This window comes from Macaca fascicularis, chromosome X, assembly GCF_037993035.2.
Source record: "Macaca fascicularis isolate 582-1 chromosome X, T2T-MFA8v1.1".
Lineage (NCBI taxonomy): Eukaryota > Metazoa > Chordata > Mammalia > Primates > Cercopithecidae > Macaca > Macaca fascicularis.
The window spans coordinates 36,373,845-36,400,089 of record NC_088395.1 but is presented as its reverse complement, the minus strand read 5'-3'; the positions used below and the strand labels follow the sequence as shown (position 1 = coordinate 36,400,089).

At 35.7% G+C, this 26,245-nt stretch overlaps 1 protein-coding gene and 1 pseudogene across 1 annotated transcript in view; both read right to left on the bottom strand.

Annotated features, from left to right (window-relative positions):
• The window catches only part of CFAP47 (cilia and flagella associated protein 47), a 429,680-nt gene that overhangs the window by 165,901 nt on the left and 237,534 nt on the right, over positions 1 to 26,245 (bottom strand). Inside the window, exons 43-45 of the mRNA XM_015443631.3 lie at positions 20,750 to 20,864; positions 19,749 to 19,975; positions 16,735 to 16,888 (exon numbers count right to left, since the gene is read on the bottom strand). Coding sequence (XP_015299117.3) covers positions 16,735 to 16,888; positions 19,749 to 19,975; positions 20,750 to 20,864 — 496 coding nt within the window. The remainder of the gene's footprint in view (positions 1 to 16,734; positions 16,889 to 19,748; positions 19,976 to 20,749; positions 20,865 to 26,245) is intronic.
• Positions 9,346 to 11,306, bottom strand: LOC102116002 (high mobility group protein B1 pseudogene; annotated as a pseudogene).

Genomic DNA, 26,245 nt, shown 5'->3' with positions numbered 1-26,245 from the left:
TTAACATTTCATTTTGTGCCACACTTTATCCCATTTTATTTTGTTCTTTTCTATTCTTGAATTCTATTGAATTTATCAAGTTTTGTTTATTTTCATTTATGCCTCTACTGGTTTAGAAATTATACATTCTATACCTATACTTTTCAGTGCCCCAAATATTCAACATCTATACTTCACATAAAAAAATCTTACAGTAATTCAACCCTGGTCCCTAAAATGTAAGAACTTTACATGCCTATAATGGCAAATCCTTCCTTATAAAGTTGTTGTCTAGTAATTGAGCTCACTTCGTTTTGGTAACACCTGAATCATTTATTCTTATTATTATTTCTACAGTCAAATCCTCATGGGAGTTACCCACATTTACTGATTATTTTAGTAACCATTATTCTTAGACCCCAATTCTCTCTTCTGAATTCAATTTCCTTCAGCAGTAAGAGGGCTTACGCTTGTTCTTTTACCAAAATCTCTGAGTTTTAAATGGTCTCAAGTTCATTGTTGAATTACAAATGTTTTTATTTCATCTTTACTCATGAGTGATAGTTCACAAGGATATCCAGTTAATTTTCATCAGCACTATAATGCTATTGTCTTTTGGTTTCTAATGTTACTGTTGGTAATTCTGCCTTCAGTATAATTTTTGTTCCTTTATAAATAATCTGCCATTTTTCTCTCATTGCTTTTTGGAATTTCTCTTATCTTTGCCATTCTATGGTTTCACTGTGACCTATCTACCTATGTGTAAATTTAGGTATTCTTCTATTGTCTTCTGGTATTGCAGACATTTTGTTTCTGCTTTTCCTTATTCTCATTTGCTCCTAGTAAGATAAGAAATGTATCTAATTTAGGTGGTCACTTGTAGAGCAACTCATTCCATATTTACTTTACAGCAATCTCTTAGTTCTAACTATGGAGGTAACTCAATATGCAGCCCTTGGGCCCATTTCCTGTATCAAACAAGCATCTACCTATTAAATGTAGGTAGGGTACTTGTTTGGTTGGTTTTTCATGCCCTGACAGTTTTGTAATGATCTAAAGAAAAATTTACATCTTAAAAAAATATATGTAACATATACATATATAGGTATACATATAAAAAACAGGATATATATATATATATATCTTCCTGTTAACAGGTTGAGTATTCCTTATCTGAAATGCCTGGGGCCAGAAGTATTTTAGATTTCAGAATTTTTCAGATTTTGGAATACACGCATATGCATAATGAGATAACTTAGGGATAGGACCCAAGTCTAAACAGGAAATTCATTTATGCTTCATATTCACATTATACACATAGCCTGAAGGTAATTTTACATGCTATTTTAAGAAATTTTGTTCATGAAACAAGTTTTGACTGCCTTTTGACTGTGACTTAATATGAGATCAAATGTGAAATTTTCCACCTGTGGCACCATGTTGGTGATCAAAATGTTTCTGATTTTGAGCATTTGGAGTTTTGGAGAGTTCAAATTTTGGATTTCCATGTTGGTTACTCAACCTATAATCAATAATGTGAACCGTGAAAATCTGAGACAGGTCTCAGTTAATTCAGAAAGTTTATTTTGCCAAGGTTGAGGATGCACGCCTGTGATGTGACATGGTCTCAAGAGGTCCTGACAACATGTGCTCAAGGTGGTAGGGGCATAACTTGGTTTTATATACATTTTAGGGAGACATGAGACATCAATCAATAGGTGTAAGATGTGCATTGGTTCAGTCTGAAAAGGTGGGTGAAGGTGGGACAACTCGAAGCGGGGAGGGGGCGTCTAGGTCATAGGTAGATAAGAGACAAATGGTTGTATTTTACTGAGTTTCTGATTAGCCTCTCCAAAGGAGGCAATTAGATATGCATTTATCTCAGTGAGCAGAGGAGTTACTTAGAATAGAATGAGAGGCAGGTTTGCCCTAAGCAGTTCCCAGCTTGACTTTTCCCTTTAGCGTAGTGATTTTGGGACCTCACGATTTAGTTTCCTTTCACGATAAACTCTTGTCCCACCAATAATATTACAACCAGAAATATAACCCCAACCACTTAGGCAACTGAACGGACCCCCTCTGGGCCAAGGGAAACCTGAAACATTGAATTACCAGCCATAATGGAAAGGGAGGTTGGACACGCTTTGCTATATCCTTTCCCTTTTGGAGTTTAGACACAACTGACCATCATTAAGATTAAAATAGGTATCATAAGACTGATGAAACAGACTCTTTGTGTCAATAAGAAACCAAATTCCAAACTGACTCTGGTATAGCATCACATGGCAAATAACAAACCCTGAATGAAATAAAATCATTTTATCCCCAAATACATGTCTTTGACATATTTTGAAATGGCCCTGAAAAGCTGTATTTTGTGGGAGCAATTTTGTATCTGTAGAGAATCTTCATTAATGCATCTAGGCCTTTCCTGATCTAGGAGAGATTAAGCATCTGATACCTTCTAAGGCCTGAAAAAAAAACATTTAGCATCTATTCTCTCTGATGCTTGCTATCTGGAGGCCTCATCTACATAACAAGAACCTTGGCTTCCACAACTCCATTTATCTTAACTCAAGCATCTCTTTCCAGGACTGCAAGTCTTTAGCTTAACTCTTTAACCCAATTGCCAATGAAAATACCTTTGAATCCTTCTATAACTGTAATAAGCCCTCCCTATCCTCACATTGAGATGTTTGGCTTTTCTAGGCCAAACCAATGTATACATTACGTGTACTGCCTTATGTCTTTCCCTGTAACTTGCCTCCCTAAAATGTATAAAACCAAACTGTAACTCGACCATCTCAGGCACTTTCCCAAGACCTCCTGAGATTGTTCTCCAGTCTATGATCACTCATACTGGCTCAGAATAAACCTCTTCAAATATTTCACAGAGTTTGGCTTTTTCATCAATAAAATACACCACAACTGACTTAGACTCTTCCCATCTCTGCCACCACTACTACCAGATCTTCATGTGAGATTCTACACATTACTGACAGAGTGATGTCCCTCCACATAATCCCCTACAGTTGTGGTAATTTTTGGGAATTCCTCATAGGATACATGTAAATGACTGGCTGCTGTTGAATTTTTGGATTTCTGTAGGCCTTCATGGGTCATTTAATGAAAAATTAGAAGGGGACCTATCAAGGAGTTCTAGCTTGATAGCATTTTAAATAGCAAGTTTTCTATAATTGTCTAAGAAGACAAAATTACCCAAAGAAAACAACTGACGTAAGATTTCACTTTCTAATTAACCCCTCCATACGGAAAGAAGCAAGGGATTGCTGACAGCAAATTAACTTTGTATTCTGCATTTTCATTTCTGAATACCATAAACATTCTCTAATTGTCCTGTATTAAATATAAAATCTGTTTTGAACAGAGTTTATTTTTAAGTTCTTGCAGACTGATTTACTAAGTGTGCAAATTAGTATGAATGAGCTGCTAGCAAGCCAATAATCAGCATGTTCTCTAGGACTTAAAATAATGGAAAAGACTACTGAAATTTCTGATTAAATGCCTCCCTAAATATATAATTGTAGAGCATATGTTTACCACTGAAGACCTAACAGAAAGAACAAGCAACTTTTTTAAAGTTCACTTTTTTTTTTACTTGCCAGCTCTATGTCTATAAATATAAAGCAATGAAAGGCAAAGTGAGTCATTTATCAAACTGAAAATATATTAAAACTATAAGGACAAAGAATATATGCAGTCTTGGATATTACAATTATGTTGAATCCGTTATGTTACATTATTTGACTTAAAGTGTATTTTTAAAAAATAACATAGAACACAATCAAGTGTCATTGTAGTTTGGTGCATGCAGAGTAGGAGGAAAGAATTTGGACTGGGCAGAAAACCAAAATGTTAGTAGGACATATATTTATAACTAAACAAAGTACACAGGACATATATTTACAACTAGACAAAGTACAGACTCTGACTATGAGAAGATAGGTATGGGAGGGCAGCAAGAGAAAGGCCTATCTATCAAGTAACAGTTATCACAGGGTTTATCTAAAGTAAGAAGCAAGCTTAAATAAGGCAAGTCGCACAGAGAAAAGAAGAAATGGGTAAGGCTGGTATAAAAGAAGCCAACTCCACAGTTAAAGACCCAGGATCCCAAGTTGAGGGAAAGATTCCTGTTTAAGGGGCCTAGGGCTATCCAGAACAATGATGGATGGCAGGAAGAGTGTACCAGTACCCAGGGAGGGAGCTGGCAGAAACAAACTAGGCTTTTAAGAAATAAAGTAGAAACCTATGCCTGAGTGCTGGGACAGACGTGACAGAAATAAATGTATCGCAAAGATTGATCGTGCTAAAACCACCGTTGCAAAAATTATAAATGAGAAAATAACGATAGTGAAAGAAATCTTATCTAACGGAGTCCATCTTGCTTCTAACCTCCAAGCCATCATTGTTTACTTCTGGGCATGAGTCAAAATAACTCTGGGAGGAACTTATAGTTTAACTTTGAAACAAAGATGGTAACAGCTCTTTCCCCAAACAAATCCCCTTCCCACCTGGGGACGAGACTGCCTTTACAGAACTAACACATTAGACAAAACATTAGAAATTATGGTTTAGGAGTCATGCAACCGGAGGCTGCAAGAGTCTGAACCTTCCCAAATTGCTCCTGGGGATAACATCACTATTGTAAAGTCCAAGATCGGTGCTTGAGATATTTTGTAGACCCTGTATCCTGGATGGATCAGTTGCCACGAGCCAGATGATAAACTGGCTCATCTGGTCTTGTGGCCTCCACCCAGGAACCGACTTAGTGCAAGAGGATGGCTTTGACCCCCTGTGATTTCATCTCCGACCTGACCAATAAGCAATCCCCACTTCTCCAGCCCCTACCTGACAAATTATCCTTAAAAACTCTGATCCTTGAATTCTTGGGGAGACTGATCTGAGTAATAATAAAACTTGAGTCTCCCATACAGCCAGCTCTGCATAAATTAAACTCAATCTCTATTACAATTCCCCTGTTTTGATAAATTGGCTCTGAATAGGCAGCAGGCAAGGAGAACCCATTGGGTGGTTACAATGCAAATGAGGAGGCAGGGCTAACAGATCCAGCATCAGACTGGTACTCACTAGACTGTAAGTATGACATGGGAGACTGGTGGTCAGCACAGATGGGCCTCTGGATCCCACTCCTGAGATAGAAACTAGCTCAGGACCTGGGATGGAACATATCAACAGGGATGGTAGGGGGAAGGGAAAGAAATCAGAAATTTTCTACATTTAACGCTACTGACAATGTAACTAGTAGACTTCTTTAAAATAACAATTGCTTGTCACAAGAGGGCACTAGCTGCGGGGGTCGGCCCGCAGACCCTGACCCAAACGACGGATGAATAAAACGTACACTGACACACAGATATTCTATTTTGCCAGTCCTGCTGAGTGTCCAGCCGCCTGCACACCAAGAGAGGTTTGTCATTGCGGCCAGCCCTGAGCGGCTCACACTCCAGGCATTTATTTCGTACACAATTAACAACAGAAGCTCTGAGTCAACACACTTGTGGATAATTAACATGGTTAAGAGAGTAGTTCTCAGAATGATTAAAGCTCAGGTACCGTGGTCTAAAGTTAAATATCATTAGGGGGCAATATCTCTAGTTGACCTTCCCCGGAGAGGGCCATCTGGCTCAAAGGTTAGTTGGAGGTAGGGTAAACAGACTTAACTGGGGAAGCCTCTATTGTCCCTAGTATTTACCCTATGACCTAATGCTCTAAGGTAAGCATCGGCTGCCTTCAGCCTGTTCAATTGTTACAAGCTATGTAACCTTTCAGCCTTCCAAAAGGTTTGTGACTACTCCCTATAACTTTTCCTAATATTTCCCTGTAATATTTCTGCCACCATTCTGATTGAATCCCACCAGACAACATTTCTGTGTGTGATACATTTTATATGCTTCCTCCAGTTGTTTTATGTGCTTCCTCCAATTCCTTTGCTGCCACCACCTCCATCAATCTCAGCCACTTGTCTTTTTTCCAGGTTCGTCTCCTTGGGGGTGACCTATATCTTGCATCAGAAGCAACAGAGCCAACCCCTTGACTGCTGCTTTACAACCAAGCAGACCTGCCCCCATGCTCAGTTTCAGGCTCCTTCTGCCTTGGCAGAGCATGGTATTTGACACCTTAGCTAGAGAATGCTGCCTTAAATGCTAGGGCCCTGGTGTAAAGTTTAGGAAACAGGAACAGGAGACAAGGAGGTAAACATGCAGATAAAATTCCTTTTTTTTTCTCTCTCACATTGATTGCTCAAGGGTACTTTGCAGAGACACCTGCTGAGCAATCTGATGCATATACAGTCATGCACTATCTGGTCAACCACTGGGTGCCTATATGATGGTGGTTCCATAAGATTATAATGGAGATGAAGAACTCCTATTGCCTAGTGATGCCGTAATGTCCTGCTGCAATGCATATTATATGGTGATGCTGGTGTAAACAAACCTACCGAGCTGCCAGTGGTATAAAAGCTTAGCACATACAATTATGTACAGTTCATAAAACTTTATGGAAATAAATTACCAGAATTTATTTGCCGTGGCAAATAATGACCAGACTGTGTTGCTGATTTATGTATTTATTATATTGTACTTTTCCTTGTTATTTTAGGGTGTACTTCTACTTATTTGAAAAAAAAATTAACTGTAAAATAGTCTCAGGCAGTTACTTCAGGAGGTATTCCAGAATAAAATATTGTTATTATAGTTATTATAGAAGATGACAGCTCCATGCATGCGATTGTTCCTAAAGACCTTCCAGTGTGGGACAAGATGTGGAGGTAGAAGATAGTGATATTGATGATCCTGACTCTTGTGTAGGCCTAGGGTAATGTGTGTGCTTGTGTCTTAGTTTTTAACAAAGAAGTTTAAGAAGTAAAATAAATAAATAAAGTTTAAAATAAAAAAGTTTATAGAATAAGGATATAAAGAATGAAAATATTTTTGTACAGCTATATATGTTTTAGCTAAGTTTTATTACAAGAGTCAACAAATTTAAAAATATTAAGAAGTTTATAAAGCAAAAAAGTTACAGTAAGCCAAGATTAATTTATTATTATACAAAATTTTTAAAAATAAATTTAGTGTAGCCTAAGTATACAGTGTTTATAAAGTCCACAGGAATGGACAGTAATCTTCTAGGACTTCGCATTCACTCACCACTCATTCACTGACTCACCTAGAGCAATTTCCAGTCCTATAAGTTCCATACATGGTAAGTGCCCTGTATAGGTATATCTTTTAAAAAATATTTTATACCCCATTTGTACTGTACCTTTTCTAGGTTTAGATGTGTTTAGCTACACAAATGCTTAGCCTTGTGTTACAATTGCTTACAGTATTTGGTACATTAACTTGTTGTGTAGGTTTGTAGCCTCAGAGCAATAGGTTGTACCATACAGCCTAGATGATTAGTAGGCTATACCATCTAAGTTTGTGTAAGTACACTGTGATGTTCACAAAAAGATGAAACCACCTAACAAAGCATTTCTCAGTATGTATCCCCTTTGTTAAGCCATGCATGATTGTATTCACAGAGGTAAGCTGTGGATACTGAGGCAACAGCTCATGTATCATGCATTGCTTTACCTCCCATCCTTCCCTTCCTTGTTTCTATTTTTATTTTTCCACTCTCAGTGCCCTAAATTTGCATCTCCCAAGTAAAGTATTCGTATTTAGTTATTGCTTAAGGTTTTATTTTCTAGGGGATTCAAACTAAGATAATTACTAGAGTAAAAATAAACAGCATTGTGACTTCACATTTTGTGCAGCATAACATAATGGAAACAGAATAGAGGAAGATTTAGCAGGCTTACTCAGTATACTTACTCTAATTACTTAGTAGACTTGAATGCTAACTCAGGAGACTTGATGTGATCTCCTATATGGTCTGTGAAGACACTTAAATTTCCTGGGCCTAACATTCTCCCTTTTACAAATGGAGATGTTGTACCATGGTGGCATTAGGCTGTGCAAGTGGTGGTTCCCCAGTTTATTCTAATACAAGGATTAACTACACAAGTGATCTGGGCAGGGAGAATTTTGATAATATAGGTTCCTAGACGACTTCCAACCTGAGAATAATTCAGTAGGCCTAGAGTTGGACCTGGAATATGTATTTTGTTGCAGGTACCCAGGTACCACTGATGTACATCCAGAGTTGGTGACCACTGGCAAACAATAACCAAAAGTGAGCTGGAGTGGCTATACTACAATTACAAATGGACTTTAAGTCAAAAAATGTTAAAAGAGCCAAAGAATGTCATTATAGAATGATGAAAGATTCCATTATTTAAGAACATACAGCAATTAGAAACATATATGACCATAAAATGTAATCCTCAAATATATAAAACACACACTGACAGAATTAAAGAGAGAAATAGGCTTTTTAATAATAATATATAATAATAATAGTTGGAGGTTTCAATACCTCACTTTCGATGCAGTGGCATGATCCTGGCTCATTGCACCCTCCGCCTCCCAGGTTCAAGCAATTCTCGTGTTTCAGCCTCCCGAGTAGCTGGGATCACAGGCTTGTGCCACCATGCCCATCTAATTTTTGTGTTTTTAGTAGAGACGGGGTTTTGCCATGTTGGCCAGGCTAGTCTCGAACTCCTGGTCTCAAGCAATCTGCCCACCTTGGCCTCCCAAAGTGCTCGGATTACAAGCATGATGAGCCACTGCTCCTGGCTGTGTATAGTTTTTAAATTGGTGTCCTTGCAGAGGGGATGATCCATGGAGCCTTGTAATCTGCCATCTTGCTCTACTTATCCCTGATATACTTTCAACATACAAAAATATTGTGTTTCTGTATATTTTTAATGAATAATTTAGCATGAAATTAAGAAAGCAATTGTTTTTAAGATATTATCAAAAAGAATAAAATCGGAATATATTTTAAAAAGTGTAAAACTTATACTCTGAGAAATATAAAACCCATTGAAAAAATAAAGAATTTCTAAAGAAATAAAAAAAAAATCATTCCAAATTTCTGATTCAAGACAATATTGTTAAGATAACAATCTTCCCCAAATTATCTACAGAATCAATGCAATACTTCTCAGAAGGCCAGTAGGCTTCTTCTTATAAATCAACAAGCAGATTCTAAAATCCATAAGCAGTTGGGAAGGGTCTGGAATAAGCAAAATAATCTTTTTAAAAAGAAAAATATTTCAGGACGCACACTTTCTGATTTCAAAACTTACTACAAAGCGATAGTAATTAGACCAGTTTGGGACTGGCATGAGGACAGACATGAAGACCAATGGGATAAAGTAAAGAATACAGAAATAAACTGTGTATCTATCATCAATTGATTTTTTTATTTCAAAAATTGTATTTATTTAGAAGCATTCAGAATGTCAATAAAACAGCTGCAACTGTTTCTTTTTTGCAATTAGAGTGATATTCAGTTAACAGAGCAATTCTTTCATGTTAGATGCATCACAATTGAAAAAGAAAAAACTACCATCCCCATATATAACTAATTTGTGCTGTGCACTAACAAGAACCTGATTTAAATTTCCATGACAATTTACAACCCCCATATTCTACAAGGCAAGGTTAGTAGCTATTGAAAATACCACCAGAACAGGACTTTCTAAAGACACATTCAGTAGTGTGTTAATTATACACACACACAAAAAGACTGTACAGTTTACAAACAAATGTTATACAGCCTTACATTTCAATTTTTTTCTTTAAAAGGAGTGAGTTGTGTACAAGGGGATTAAATGCTTTATAGACAAGAAAAAAAAAACTACAGTAGAACCAACTTATTCATCATCATCATCATCTTCTTCTTCCTCCCCCTGATCCTCATCTTCTTCATCTTCCTCCTCTTCCTTCTTTTTCTTACTTTTTTCAGCCTTTACAACTCCCTTTTTTGCTGCATCAGGCTTTCCTTTAGCTTGATATGCAGCAATATCCTTTTTGTATTTTTTCTTCAGCTTCGCAGCCTTCTTTTCATAAGGCTGCTTGTCATCTGCAGCGGTGTTATTCCACATCCCTCCCAGTTTCTTTGCAATATCACTAGTGGACTGGACGGATGTTCTCCTTTGATTTTTGGGCGATACTCAGAGCAGAACAGAAAAAAGGCTGAAGGAGGCATCTTAGGTGCATTGAGATCCTTGAAATTCTTTTTTGTTTCCCCCTTAATAGGGACATATTTTCATCTCTCTTTCATAACAGGCCTTGTCTGCCTTTGCCATGTCTTCAAATTTTCCTTTCTCTTTAACAGACATGGTCTTCCACCTCTCTGAGCAGTTCTTAGAAAACTCGGAGAAACTGACTGAAGCATCTAGTTGTTTCTTCTTGTGCTCCTCCTGATAAGTTTGCACAAAAAATGCATATGATGACATTTTGCCTCTTGGCTTCCTAGGGTCTCCTTTGCCCATCTTTACTTACTTTTCTTCAGTGAGGCACAGAAACGCCCAGTGCCTGCCTGGCTCTCACTTGCCCTGGCACTGTCTCTGTGGAGATCAATGTACTGCAATGGCTGTGAGAGGGTCAACTGATTTTCAACAAAGGTGCCAAGATCATTCAATGTGGAAAGAGTAGTGTTTTCAACAAATGCTGCTAAGACGACTTGGTAGCCACATGCAAAGGAATGAAGTTCTCACAGGATATACAGATATTAACATAAAATGGATAAAAGACCTAAATGTGAGAGCTAAAGCCATAAAAGTCTTAGAAGAAACATAAGGATAAATCTTCATGACCTCACATTTGGCAATGGTTTCTTAGATATGATCAAAAGCAAGAGCAACAAGAACAACAAAAACAGTTAAACTGGACTTCATTGAAATCAAAAAACTCCTGTGCTTCAAAGGATGCTATCAAGAGAGTAAAAAGACAACTCACAGAATGGGAGAAAATACTTGCAAATCGTGTATCTATCTGATAAGATATTGTATCTGAAATACAGAAAGAACACTTGCAACTCAATGATGAAAAGACAACTCAATTTTTAAAGTGGGTAAAAAAATCTGAATAGACATTTATACAAATAAGGTATACAAATGGCAAATAAGCACATGGAAAAGTGCTCAACATCATTATTCATCAGGAAAATGGCAATGAAAACCTCAATAAGACACCACTTCCACTCACTAGGATGGCTAGAATCAAGAAGTCAGACAATAACAGGTCTATGATGTGGAATAATTAGAATCCTCATACGCTGTTGGTGGGAATGTAAGATGGTGCAGCCACTTTGGAAAAAATTTTGGCAGTTTTTCAAATGGTTAAACATAGGATTACCCATATGATCCAACACTTCTACTCACAGACGTATATCCAAGATAAATAAAAACATATGTCTGCATAAAACCTTGTACACAAATGTTGATAGCAGCATTATTCATGGTAGCTAAAAGGTAGAAACAACCCAAATGTCCATTAACTGATGAATGGATAAACAAAGTAGGGCATAGTCACAAAATGGAATCTTATTTGATCATTACAAGAAATGGCATACTGCTAAGTGAAGAAGCCAGTCAGAAAATATAACATACGATTCATTTTACAGGAGATCTCCAAAATAGGCACTTCTATAGAGATAGACATTAGATTAGTGACTGCTTAAGGATGATGGGATGGTGGATGATGGAGGGGCATGATATCTAAAGAGTACTGGGTTTCTTTCTGAGACCATAAAAGTGTTCTAAAATTGATTGTGTTAATGACTACAGATATTTATAAATATACTGAAAACTATTGAATTGTACATTTTAAATCTGTCAATTGTATGGTATGTGAATGATATCTCAACAAAGCTTAAAATCAAAATACATAGAGGAATAGAGATCAGGAGTATGAGCACACGTGAAGATCCTTTTATTTTTTACTTGATGTAAATTCAAATGACAAGTATTATCCTTTATGGTTATTTTTGCAACTCTTCTAGGAAGATAGACTATAATAAAATTTATTACACTTATAATTAAATTTAAAGACCAAAAACAGAGTTGTCATTTCATTGCTCTTGCTAATTTGGGTTTTCTAAAAAATTTATTTTTCGATCTTATAAGATTTAAATGTAGTATATGAATTACTGATTTTCTTCCAGAATCTAATCACATTCTTTTTTTTTTTTTTTTTTTTTTTTTTTGAGATGGAGTCTCGCTCTGTCGCCCAGGCTGGAGCGCAGTGGTGCGATCTCAGCTCTCCACAAGCTCTGCCTCCCGGGTTCATGCCATTCTCCTGCCTCAGCCTCCCGAGTAGCTGGGACTACAGGTGCCCGCCACCACGTCTGGCTAATTTTTTTGTATTTTTAGTAGAGACGGGGTTTAACCGTGTTAGCCAGGATAGTCTTGATCTCCTGACCTCATGATCTGCCTGCCTCACCCTCCCAAACTGCTGGGACTACAGGCGTGAGCCACTGCGCCTGGCCCTATCACATTCTTATATAGACCATATTTGGACAGGATGCTTGACAATTGTGGCAATCCTATCTGAAAGAAACATATAAATTATATTTCTAAGTGAGTTAAAGAAATTCAATTTTAAATTTGTTTTGCAAATTTGAAGAGTTTTTGCCAAAAACAAATGTGACAAATAGCACAAGCTGAGCCCTTGGTATTTTGAGAAAAATTAACTCAATCTTACTTTTAATATTAGGTAAGTTTTGGCAATGCTAACAATAAAGTATAATAGATTTGTTCCAATTAAAGTCAGCTTACATCATTAAAACTAACATTTAATTTGATATTCTGTTAAATAAAATTAATTTTTTATCCTGTTTGAAATGTACTTGTGGTTACTCCATATAACAGAATGTAGAGCTTATTTTTGAAGTATATTTTATAAGTTTTTTGTTTTTGCTTTTTTATTTGTTTTTATTTTTTGGGGGGGACAGAGTTTCACTCTTGTTGCCCAGGCTGAAGTGCAATGGTGTGATCTCGGCTCACTGCAACCTCTGCCTCCCAGGTTCTAGCAATTCTCCTGCCTCAGCCTCCCAAGTTGCTGGGATTACAGGCACCCACCACCACGCCAGGCTGATTTTTGTATTTTTAGTAGAGATGGGGTTTCACCATGTTGGCCACACTGGTCTCAAACTCCTGACCTCAGGTGATCCACCCATCTCGGCCTCCCAAAGTGCTGGGATTACAGGCATGAGCCACCGCACCTCACCTATTTTATAAGTTTTAAAGATTAATTTAATTTCATTTTTTCACAAATTTTCAATTTTATTTTGAGGCTGAAAAGTAATTTAGCTATTAATGTATTTAATCTTTGTAAAATGAGAACTGCAGTTGACCTTTGAACAACATGTATTTGAACTGCATGGGTGCACTTACATGCAGATTTTTTTCAACCAAATACAGATAGAAAATGCAGTGTCCATGGGCCATGAACCCGTGTACACCCAGGGCTGAGTTTTCTCATCAGTGAGTTCTCCCAGATCCGTTGTGGAACTTGAGTATGAGTGGATTTGAGTATACATGGGTGGTTTTGGAACAAATCCATTGTGCATACTGAGGTATGACTGTACATATAGTATTAGTTATTGATAATAAATATTTTCTACATATTTATAATTATATTACATATTAAAAAGTTGTCATGGATGATTTACTGGTATTTCAGTCACCAGTTTAACTGCTAATTATTAGTGAATATTTTAAAATTAGGGAAATTAGAATAAGGTGGGAGAAGGGAGAGAAGGATAACAGTGCTCCTACAATATGCTCTTCTAACATGTCTGTCACATTAGAAGATCAATATTTAGATCAATATTTTGAATTAATCTAATTTCTTCTTGTTCTCCCAAGAGAGAAGGAGCAGAAGAAATTGTAGCAATACAAAATACTAGAAACTGAAGTCATAACACTTAGGAATGAGGGTTTTGAGCTCCACATTAAGTGATCAGCAAAACCAGCCCAGAGCATTTTGTTTGAGTGCTTTGCAAATATTGCTCATATAGGACCCTGTATATTGGGGAAGTGATTTGGATAATCGCTAGTGGAAACATAGCAGGTCTCCTGCTTAGCTATGCTGTTTAAGGCCAATAAAGCTCTGCCTGTCCGTAAATTTCAACATCCCGGGAACCACATGTGGAAGGGATTGTAAGTCAATATCTACACCCAGGTTCAATTCTGAGTTTTCTGACGCATGAGGTTGCCACAGTTTGTGGGAGGGGCCTTCTAAAAGAGCAATTAATGTAAAATTAGAAATATAAAAGTAGGAACAGGGACTAGGAAAGGAGGTCAAAAAAGTAAAGAGTCATAAAGCTTCTGCTCCTTTGGTATCACAGTAAATCTGTCCCTAAAATCACTAAGTGTTTCAGTAAAGACTGATTGACAACATTAATAGGAGAAGAAAGAAAGCCACTTTTTTAATATCTTAAAACTAGCTTCTTTTGATGAGTTTAGAACTTCAGTGATCATAAATATGGCCCTACTTCTACCCATCTTCTGCAGCTAGGGGAACACTGGGCTATCCCTGGTTCTCCAGATAAATTATTGTCATTTGTTTGTTTCTCCATGACACCAAAAAAAAAAAAAAAAAAAAAAGTTTTATTTCCATATTGCCATATTTATTGTCAGGAATTTGCTTGTTCATTCTCCTAAAATCAGTTTATACCATAAAAATATGTTTTCTAAACACGTAACTCTAATCTTCTAAGGCACAAATTCTAATAGAATTCCATTTATTAAAGTTACAATGCTTGCATCCCATTCCTTTTTTATTATTCAAGTCCACCTCTGAACAGCAGAATGCACAGAGTTTAGGGCATGCCTTTTATTTGATTTGTTACTATACTGAGTTATAATATCCTACTTTTGAAAGTTTCCTAATATCTTTCTTCTTAAACTTACTTCATTTAAGTGCCTGTTTAAGACAGTGAAAACAGAAACATAGGATGAAAAGATCCCTTTATAATCTCAGTTGCACAGAAAATTGAGTTAGACATAAACCATGATAGGACAAATACATTTAAAAGTTTTATCATGATCATTCAAAATTGTTTGCCATTTTATTTTTTCATATTTTGACAGTAATCATCTTACCAAAATGGATAATTAATAATTGATATGAAAGAAAAAACCAGCCTTAGAAAAATATCTGATTGAACAGATTTTTAAATGTAAATAACTTCACACTTACTTACAATTAAAAACTATTTAAATATGAGACAGTCTTCATGAGTGTTTAATAAGGCTATACTTCAAGTTTTAAGTCAATTCTATTCTGCGTATCCTTGGTTATACATTTTCTCAAAGTGAAATGCTTTAAAATTTGAATTATCGTATATAGTCAACTGAATTAATTCTTAATTTTATTTACAAACACATTCTATATGTGTCTATATATAACACTTATTTTATTAGAAGAGCTACTTATCTGTGAGTCCACCAAAGGAAAGAATAAGGCAATTTTTATCTTTTTGCCTAGGGAAATTGATGCTCAACATTGTCGATGAATGAATGGCTGAAAAAATACATTCACAATTCTCTCTGTGTTTTAAAGTAGACACGGCTTTATCCAGTTATCTCAAAAGGGATTAAAAAGTTACTAAAACAAGTTATTCATTTAAAGTCCTAATAGCACATTGAAAAGCTGAAGTTAATAAAGATTTTAAAAAGACAATGACTTATGACGAAAGGTCTCTGACTGATTGCTGGTAAGCAAATATCCCCCTGCAGTTGTTTGGCTGGCTCAGGTTATTTTTATTTTTACTTTTTGAATGTGAATGTTTAGACAGGGCATCTACTCTCTAGTTCACCATAGGATCTATCATCCCTGTTACCTTGACCAGACCTAACTCTTAATTCCTTGTTACTTGCATGGCCACTTAGCATTTGAGTCTGGGATCTCAGTTTTCCTAGGGAGGGAAAGCAAACAGACCATCTTGTAATTTATACATTGTAATCACCCTTTCAGGCTTACAAATATTTTGTAGCCAACACAAATCCATACTAGAATAACAAATGAAGATTTAACAAGACTAAATTTAGCAAAAGCGTAAGTGAAAATCTATGATACTGGAATTATGGAGCATTCTAGAAATAGCCTTAGTGAATAAATTACATTCCTACCATTATCCAGTTGTTTGAAAAGAACTGAAATGAAAAAGACAGGTAATTTTGAATAGTTAAAAATATGTAGTCACTTGTTTAAGTCTTATCACTTGTATTTAGTAACGTTAGTGTATCAATATTCATATTAAATTTGGATTAAACCTTATTGATCATGGCAACAGAATAAAGGGGCACCAGGAGATCAAAAATAAGTACAGTACTCAATAAAAATCCTGCTCCAGATCAAAGATAAGTTACTCATATATAACACATTCTTCTCCTCTGATAACCTCTAACCATCAACATTTTTCCTTTCTTTTAGAGGCAGCCTAAGCCTCAACTTCAGCACAACTTCTGTAACCAAGTTCACTCTCAAAGCAAGAACTCACCTTCCTCAAAGTGCACTTATTATCTATCAGATTACTACCCTTTAACAAATTTGTAAGCCTGCAAGTTTTGGTACCAGTAATTTAGCACCCAAATTCAGTACATAATTTCGATTACTGTGATGTAATATGTTGATTATATATAATGCAAAGCATCATTCAATAACTGGTATTTACTTCACTGAAACTCTTCAATTATATTATGAACACTTTGTCAGTAAAAGTGTAATCTCTTTTTGCCTCAACTGTGAAGTGAATACATCGCCATTCCTGGAACACTGTTAGATTTTCAGGCCGCACATCACTGATTACCTTTTGTTTTTGAAAGTTTAATTACTTGAGGTTCTGGAACCTGAGGAATGTAGATTTTCTCGGGGATATAAAAATATTCTGGAAGGCTCACTTCTGTTATGTATGAAACGGTCTTAGGCTTCCTCAACTTTGAAATATGAAAGAGCATAAGAGTCTGTGAACAAACAGTAAAATTAGAATGCAATTTTCTTAACTTTCACCTCCAAAACACAAAAGACAGCATTATGTATTTAGACTATACTTTTGAGGAAAAAATCCAAGGATTGAATTTGGTCATTTCATTATTTTTATTTAATTGGTGGAAAACAGTATAAACACATTTCAGAAAAACAGTGGAGTCCTCTTTTATTGAGAGATGACCAATGTCCCCCGCGCTAATGCTTTCAGTGTTGAGAAATTCATTGCCTTGGGAGGAAACCATTCCACCGCTGACCAGCATTTGAGAATGTGCTTTTCTCGAGTTGAAACCTGTACTCCTTCATATTTACCCATCAGATACATCAGATACATTCTTATTAGTAGCACAGACTGAGGCCTCCTATTTCACTAACGACAATTTTGTGAATTTATAAAAACAACTGGGTCCCACCCCTCCACAGATGTTCAAAAACTCTCTTACCTAGGTTTGTTATTTTTAGTTCCTCAATGATTACTCATATAATGGGGGTTACAACAACTCACCTCCATGCATATCCTCCTCTAGACAAAATTTAGTTCAACAGTATTCTTCGTAAAGTGGGACACTTAATATAAGCCCAGATCTCTAAGTGTAAGTGAAGCAAGTTAAAAGTGACTTTTGTTTCTTTAGGTATATTTTCAATTCAGTTAAACAACGACAAGGCTCATATCATGCATAAGATGTCAAAGAATAGACAAAAACATGTGAGAAAAGCTCTTAAGATTCTAGGATTTCACAATCTGACAGGAGAAACAGATAAACATAAAAGTAAATCTAATAAAAACATAATGTATTAAATGTAACAATGAACACATATGCTGCGTTCCAAGGAAAAAGCTAAAGGAAGAAGGAGAAAGAAACTATATACATATGCATACACAATGAAAAGGCTAGTCATGGACAAAATAACACCTGTCTCAACCATTTGTAATTTAAATAAAATATTTTGACAAGAGGTAATAATGAAGAAAATCAATTGAAAAAGAAAATGGGAGGGCATTATGACAGGCTTAAATTTTGAAATAGCCACTAATCAAAAAATGTTAATGTAATAGTGTACTGAAAGTTGAACATAAACCTTCTGAAATTTATTGTTCTATATCAGAAAGAAGTGGTTTGGTTTGAGCTAAAGAAAACCATCAACTTCTTAGAAGCACAGTACAGTCAAGAAAGTATGAAAGCCTCAGGATTTAACATTTTTGAGTCAATCAGAAATTCAAAATCCAGGCCATTTAAAAAATATCATCACCAATTGTTAGAAGTCTGGGATTAGGCTGTATTGATTCTAGCATTCTGACAAAAAAAAAAAGAAATAATTTATACAGTGCCAAGTATTTTGATATATATAAATGAAGATAAATCTTAAACAACAAGAATGAAAAATGTATGTAAAAATGTAAGTTGCCAAAACGGAATCTTACTAATAGCTTTTTTGTTTTTTCTTTTCTTTTTTTTTTTCGAGACGGGGTTTCACTCTTGTTGCCAGGGCTGGAGTGCAATGGCGTGATCTCAGTTCGCTGCAACCTCCGCCTCCCAGGTTCGAGCAATTCTCCTGTCTCGGCCTCCCAAGTAGCTGAGATTACAGGCACATGCCACCACGCTTGGCTAAGTTTTTTGTATTTTTATTGGAGACCAGGTTTCATATTGGTCAGGCCGGTCTTGAACTCCTGACCTCAGGTGATCCACCTGCCTTGGCCTCCCAAAGTGCTGGGACTACAGGCATGAGTCATTGTGCCTGGCCAGTAAGAGCATTTTAACAGAGACCTGAAGTAACTGAGAGAGGCAGCCCACTAATGTGTAGGGAAAAGTAACAGAGGAAGTTCAAAGGCCATGGGGAAGACACCCGGCATGTTTGAAGCAAAGCAATTAGGCATGTGCTAGGGAGTGGCCTTAGAGAATGGACTCCAGCAGAAAAGGTGAGATGAGGGAAGGAAGCGCAACCGATGGACTCCTACATGACGGGTCATGTAGATCATCCAAAGGATATGGGCTTTTAACAAACATTAGTTGGAAAGCCAGTAGAAGAATATGCACACAGGAGCAAATGAGCAGGCTTGCGTTTACAACAATAGCTTTGGCTGCTCTGTGAGAATAGATTGTACCTAATTCCAATCATAAAAATAGATTGTACCTTATTTTAAGCTGTAATGATAGAGTCTATAGCAATAGGTAACAGTAATAGTAGTGTACTATTACTATAGAGATTAGTAATAACTACCTCAATATCATGCACAAAGAGTGCACTTATTATATACACGAGGTAAGCATTTTACATATAATTATCTCAGTTTTTACAAATTGCCAATATCTCCATATGAAAATATATAAAAATTTAGGCTTGAGGAGGTTTAAATAACCAGCCTACAGTCACACAGCTGGACAGTGTTAGAGTCTGAATTCTCAGCCTGGTTATCTGACACCAGAGATGATTCTACCTGGGTACAGAGCAAAATATCCTGGGCAACTTTTAGAACATATTCCTACCCACCCCCTCCTAGTGATTCACATTTAATTGTTCTTGAGTGGGTCCTGGGTATGGGCATTATTTTAAGTTCTCCAGGGTACTCTAATGTGCAAATAGAAATGAAAACTACTGTGAATTAATGACCACACTGTAATGCCTTAAATTACATAGTATATTGCTTTGTTTCAGATTCATTATTTAATGAGATATAAAGGACAAAATGGCAACTGAGCTGTCCTTCAGTACTCATTACTTTTCCTTCTAAAAATGTTATTTAATCAAAATAACATTTTAAATAGTAACAGCTCTGTAGCTCTGTGTATTTTTAAAGAGACAGTAATTGAAGGGAATCATCTATTTCTCCATTCCCACCTCAATCTTGGTCAGTCCCAGGAGGGCGATGGCCACACGGATACTACTGCTCTCCAGAGTGCCTGTGATCAACCTTCGCTCATACTCAATACTCGACATCTGTTGCTGTGCTGCAAAAGCCAAAGCCTTTTCCCTGGCTTCATTAGTCATCGGCAATTTAAGGTCCATATACAGGATTTGATGGAGTTTGCAATTAAAATATAGAACTGGGTATTTCTTATTAGGCCCTGGAGGAAGAAAAAAATATTAATGAATACAATGAACATTTATGCCTGTGACATTGCTATTCAGAATGGACTTGGGAGGTCTGAAATATAAAATTGCAGTTATGGTCATTATGAAACAGAGTAAAAATAAATGCATACCACATGTCCATTAGTTCTAATTCAGTAATTAAAGAGCAAGTTTTCAGGAATTAAAGATTATTGATATTCTCTAAGAGATGTAGTCAAATGATTGGTCCATATAAACGTCATCAACATGCTCAAAAATTCAGTGACCATTGTGCTCCTATCAGTGATAGGTAGGGGGAGAGTAGATATAAATGTTAAAAGAAAAGACACCTGTCAAAAACTCCCAAGAACTGCCATTTTCTTTCACTGACAACATTTTAACGCCTAATTCCTTAAGGAACAATAATCAAGAACTGGAAGCCAGGGTAAAATTCCAGGTTATATAACATTATGTAGATTTTTTGAGAGTGTAGTAACTCCCAGATTATTTGAGAAATGGAAAGTGTTGCCAAGTAAATATTTTGTGTGCCAAATTCCAATATTTAGCTTAAGATTGGAAAAGGAAGACTTAAAAAAATCACCATTGAAATTTTTTTAATGGTAAAATGGTGCTTTATTTCATGGAAGCTGACATAATAAAGTTAAAAGAAGCCCTTTCAAAAGCTAAACACACAGAAGAGAAGCTTGCTATGAGGATGCTTAGGTAACTATATGAGGAACAGTCCATTTTCAACATTATAAATGAAATAAAACACATGTGTACTGTACCTTCTTCTTGAGTACCGCTGTAACAAACTGGACTTGAAGAAGAATTCATTGGAAGGCAACTGGAAGGCAAGGGGGTCATACCTTTTCCTTCTGCAACATATACTAATTGTCCAATCTAAAACACAAGACATTATAATATTAAATTTCAAAATCTCGCATAAAAATATAACTTTTTCTGCTACAAGGGAAATCTGTATACTATAAGAACTACCATGAATTGTGCTTTTATAAGCAACACAGCCTATAAATGGGCAAACAAAGGTAAGGCACACATATAGTTCATCCAGAGCATGGGAGAAACTTTGCCTGCAACCAGAACACAGGAATTGCTTAAGAAGGTTGCAGAATTGCACTGATAGCAGTTGATCTTCCCAAATATCCTCGGGCAACTGCTGTCTTAAAATGAACAAAAGAGGAAGCAAGAAATTTTTTTCCTTTAGTCTGTAACTTATTATTGGAGAGGAGTGACATCAGCTTTGCCAGGCATCTGAGTCCCCAAAACTCTACATTTTAAAGTGCAGGCTTTCAAAATGAACATGGAAAAGGCTAAATTTTTTTTTAGAAAAAATAATTAGACCAGAAGTAGAAAAGGCTTAAGAAAGAAAAGAATCTTTTATTTGATGAATAAAAGCCCTCTTTAATTATCCGTCCCAGAGAGGCATTAAAATGTGACAGCAGTTGAGTTTCACATCCCCTTATGCTAAATAATTACTTCTTGAGGCCAGTTGATATGTGGTCTCTACACTAACTGAAGCCAAGTAGCCATACAATGCCATATGCTAGAAACCATAACTCACACTCTATAGTTCAAACAATGTATAGCCAACCGTTAGCCAATATTATTTCTATAAATCAGGGAGGATTCCTGTCAAACAACTTTGTATCAGCCACCCTTGTCCCTTTTTGCCTTTAAAAATCTGTTTATAACAAAGGATAAAGGGAGCACTACCCAAGGCAACCTGGAAGAAAGTCATTTGCAGCTGTCCTGAACCTTAGCCCAAATAACCTCTCTATATTAATGTTGCCTGAATTTCTTTCTTTAGACCAACAGGCTAAAGAGATAAGGCAAAAAGAAAAGTAGGAATAATGCAAGGGCAGCAACATGATATAGTGAAAGATCAGTAGAAGTGGATATGCCTGGTTTTAACTGGCACTGCCATTTCTTAGCTACTGGGCTTCAAGCAAGTTTACTAAATTTCTGAAATCCAGTTTCCTCCTCTGTAATATGGCATGATCAACACCTTAATTTTAGGAACCTAGAGTTTTAATAAAAAGGAATAGGAGAGAGGGAGTCTCAAAAGACATACATAATCATAATGGTTGAACCTTATTTAGATCCTGATTCAAAGACAAGTGACAGAAAAAACACACAAATAAGTATAAGGCAATTGGAGAAATCTGAAAACAGCTTGGATGTTTGGATGATATTAAGAAAAATTTTACCATATTTTTAATAGTAAGGGTATCTTTGGCAGTGTCAGAAAAACCTTTTTTTCTGTAGAAACACTTACTGAATTATGAATAAAATTCTGTGATCCACTAGGATTTGCTTCATTATAATCATGAAACATCTAGATAAATGATGTAAACCAAAAATAAAATTCTGAGACCCCAACTAACTAAATGGATCCCTGCACCACCTAAAGGCATTCCAAAGTTAACCTGAAAAACTAGTTCAAGCCTTGGTAAGAAGTGGGGGAGTCCAGACATGCCTCATTATACCTTCCTCTCCTTGGAATTCAGGCACAGCTGACCAGCATTAACATTACAACAGAGACCTTAAGACTGACAAAACAGACTCTTTCTAGCAGGAAGGTATCGACATGAAAGAGCAGGCACTGAAATAAATCAAAGTATTTTATCTCAAAATAGATTTTCTTGACATTTTGAAATGGCCCTGCAAAGCTGTCACTTATGGGGATAACCTACATTCTGTAGAGAATCCCTTTCCATTTCTGGAGTCTTCTTCCTGATCCAGGAGAGAAATAACTAAAGAGTTTGGCATCTTTTTAAGTCTGATAAGAATAATTTGCTATCTATTCCTTCTGAAGCCTGCTATCTGAAGACTTCATCTGTATAATAAGAATCTTGGTCTCCACAACCCAGTGTCTTAACCAACATTCTCCCTTACATGTATTCAAGATCTTTAGATATACCTTTCAACCAATTGCCAATCAGAAAATCATTGAATCCTATGACCTGGAAGTCTCCACTTTGTGTTGTCCTGCTTTCTGGACAGAACCAATGTATATCTTACATGTATTGACTGATGTCTTATGCCTCCCTAAAATGTATAAGACCAAGCTGTATCCTGACTACCTAGGGCACATGTTCTCAGGATCTCCTGGGGCTGTGTCATAGCCATGGTCACTCATATTAGGCTCAGAATAAATCTCCCCAAATATTTTAGAGTTTGACTCTTTTTGTCAACAATGATATAAAGGTAAATTGACCATGCAAAAAATACATATTCTAAAATATTACAAATCTAGATAACAAATGAAACAGTAGAAATTAAAAATTAATCTATAAAAAATATAAGAATGAAAAATTTCTCACTGTGAGGTCTATTTTTTAATAGCTTTGTTATCCCCCCATTAGAATTTGTTTATAATTCATTTGTGGTCTATTGCTGTATGATAATATTCCATAAAATTTTATTAATTAATATCCACAGTTATCTATAGTTCATGCTGGAAAAAGGAATATGAAAATCTTTGAATGTTTTATATTATTTATCATTTAAGTCTATACACTCCTGGCAATAAATAGTACATAATACACAATTTTCATATAGTACATTTTCTTAAGTAGCCACACACTTTACAAGCAAAAATCCAAGCTAGCCATTTGAAATGTGATTTGTGTGTATGTATGTGTTTCCGTACACATGTAACTGAATGATCACCAATTAATGATATAAAATACTCAGTAATTCAAGTAGAGGAAAAATGCATCAGTTAAAGACTGAAGATCTTTAGATAAAACAATGAAATTAGATAACTAATTACCTAAAAATTTGTTGTTTTATCAAAAATAAAATATGCATAAGCAATTAGACTCATTGAGTATAGAGTTATTATAAATACCTGTTTGTTTTAATGTGTGCCCAACTAAAACCTGAACTAGGGCTTGTCTACCATGTGAAAATGAAAACCAACCCATGGGAGTCAATTTAAAAGGAGCAAATTGCTATTTGCCAGAATATTTTCCTCAAATGTAAATTATAACATCTTCTCAGCCATTGATTCATCAATTAAAATATTATTAACTAGGACTCCACTGAATTTCCATTAAATTCTGCATCTTACACACACAGAATATTACCATTTCTCAAAAATTTATTTTGTCTAACATGTTCAATATCAATATATTCTTTTTATTAAAAAATCACTTAATCGAAAATAATGCTTATCTTGCCTGTGTCAGAACATTATTCAGAAGAGCCATAACCTCTACTATAGTTTGATTATTTGCTTCCACTTTTTCTTGGAATAAAATTAGACCATGAAAGGCACAGAAATGCAATAAAGAGCTGTTTTAAAGTAGAAATTCCTCTCATATTCCAAATCTAGAAGCTTTGACAAGGGAAATGAAATTAGCTGACACTTAGCAGACGCTTGTCATCATAAGGTGTTCTAATAATCACCTATACAAGTTTTTCCTGCTTTTAATTTCATAAATTCCATTTGGCATGCTTAATTAGAAATATATTGTATTTTCGAGAAAGATGCCAAAGCTCGTTGTCAATTATAAGAAACTTTTACAGAAGATATTTTGTTCCTCTTGTGTATCTAATTAAATGCAGTCCTCAAATAGCACAGTTACATGCAAACTTGCAAGAAGACCAGCTGTTAATTACCCAGAAAAAAGGGATACAAATACTGAATTGGCACAAAAGTTTTAATTCCAGCTCTGCCATTAATTAGCTGGGTAACCTTTGACAAGTCATGGATGCCCTCTAGATACAAATAACCTCAATCTTCCAAAAAAAAAAGTGCATTTACCTAGACACAAAGTCTCCATGATTTTTCATAGGTATTAAATCATATTTATTCTCTTATTTTGGGTTTCGATCTTTCCTGTTTTGTGATTTATTTGTTTGAGATGGCTGAGCAATATTATATTATTTTGATGACTAAACAGGCATATGGAACTTAAGCTAAAATTCTAAATGTTAAATTCCATATGCTAAAGAGAGATCATTAATCATTTATAGGTCACTATTTGACTATCAAAATTATAACATAAACCTGATTAGTAAGAATAATCAGTTTTTTAAAATTATATTTTTATAGAATAATTTATAATAAGGCAGTGAGCTAGGAGCTAGGAAACTCATTGAGGGTGAGAAGACTCATGAAAAGATTTGTATACCTGCACTTAAAAGTTCAATTTTCTTAACAAAATTTTGACACAATATTAATTGCATGCCTTACAGATTATTCCACAGACATTTTGAGAAGATAAAATATATTTAAATGACATAAAGTATTAATGGATTGTTTAATAATAATTGGTGGTATGTTTTAGGACATTATTTCCTCAAAAACCTGGAAGCTGTCCTTAGACTTTAGAAGGCATTGTGGCAACGAAATCTGCACTCTCTTTCCTTTCATCACCACATTTTTCAGAACCATTTCACTCAAATGTGTCACCAATTTGCTCTGCAAGTGAATGAAAACTTCCTTCCCTTCAAATGTGAACATCACTCAAACTGTCATTAAGTTTGATCTTTATAGCAATATAAACTGTGGTCCTTGGAATCCCTTGTTAGAATTACAGAGGGAATAGCTGAGGGCAGTATTGAAAGGGGGTTTGTGAAGCAGTGTAACACAGTACAAAAGTCTCCTAGCCAGTCTCCCTACCTCCAGTTCCTTTCTCCAACTGTAATCTACTATCTGTTTTGGCGCCAAAGATGCTTTCTAAAACAAAGATGAAATCAGACCCTGCCTATGCTTCCACTGGATTCCTGCTTCAATAATAATTAAAATGATTACAAATAATTCAACTTAAAATTAACTGCCCTACTCAATATCAGTCTGATTTACCCATCCAATTTTCTATCACTTCCAATAAACCATTCTCACAATCATTAATCCTTGTGTCCATGAGATTTCATACTTAGCTGTTTTGCTGTGTTCATAGAATCTTCTTGGGAGCACACATCTCTCCTGCCCAGTCTCTTTGTTTTATTGGCAACTCATCCTTGATCAAACTCCTGTATTAATCAATTATCCCTGTCTTCACTATCATATAGAAATGAATTCTCCTTTCTATTCTAGAAATTGTCACAATCTGTCTACTGCTTTATAGAAATTAGTGGACATGTTTCAGGATACTATGTGTACTAGCAAAGAGTATGCCTTGCCTGGGGGCATTTTGTCAAGGACAAGGATGTCCCATCACAAAGCAGCATCCACTGAGTAAGAGATGTCTTTTTCTAATTCATTGGACTGTGCCATATGTCCAGTAAGCTTCTCTCATTCACCAGGA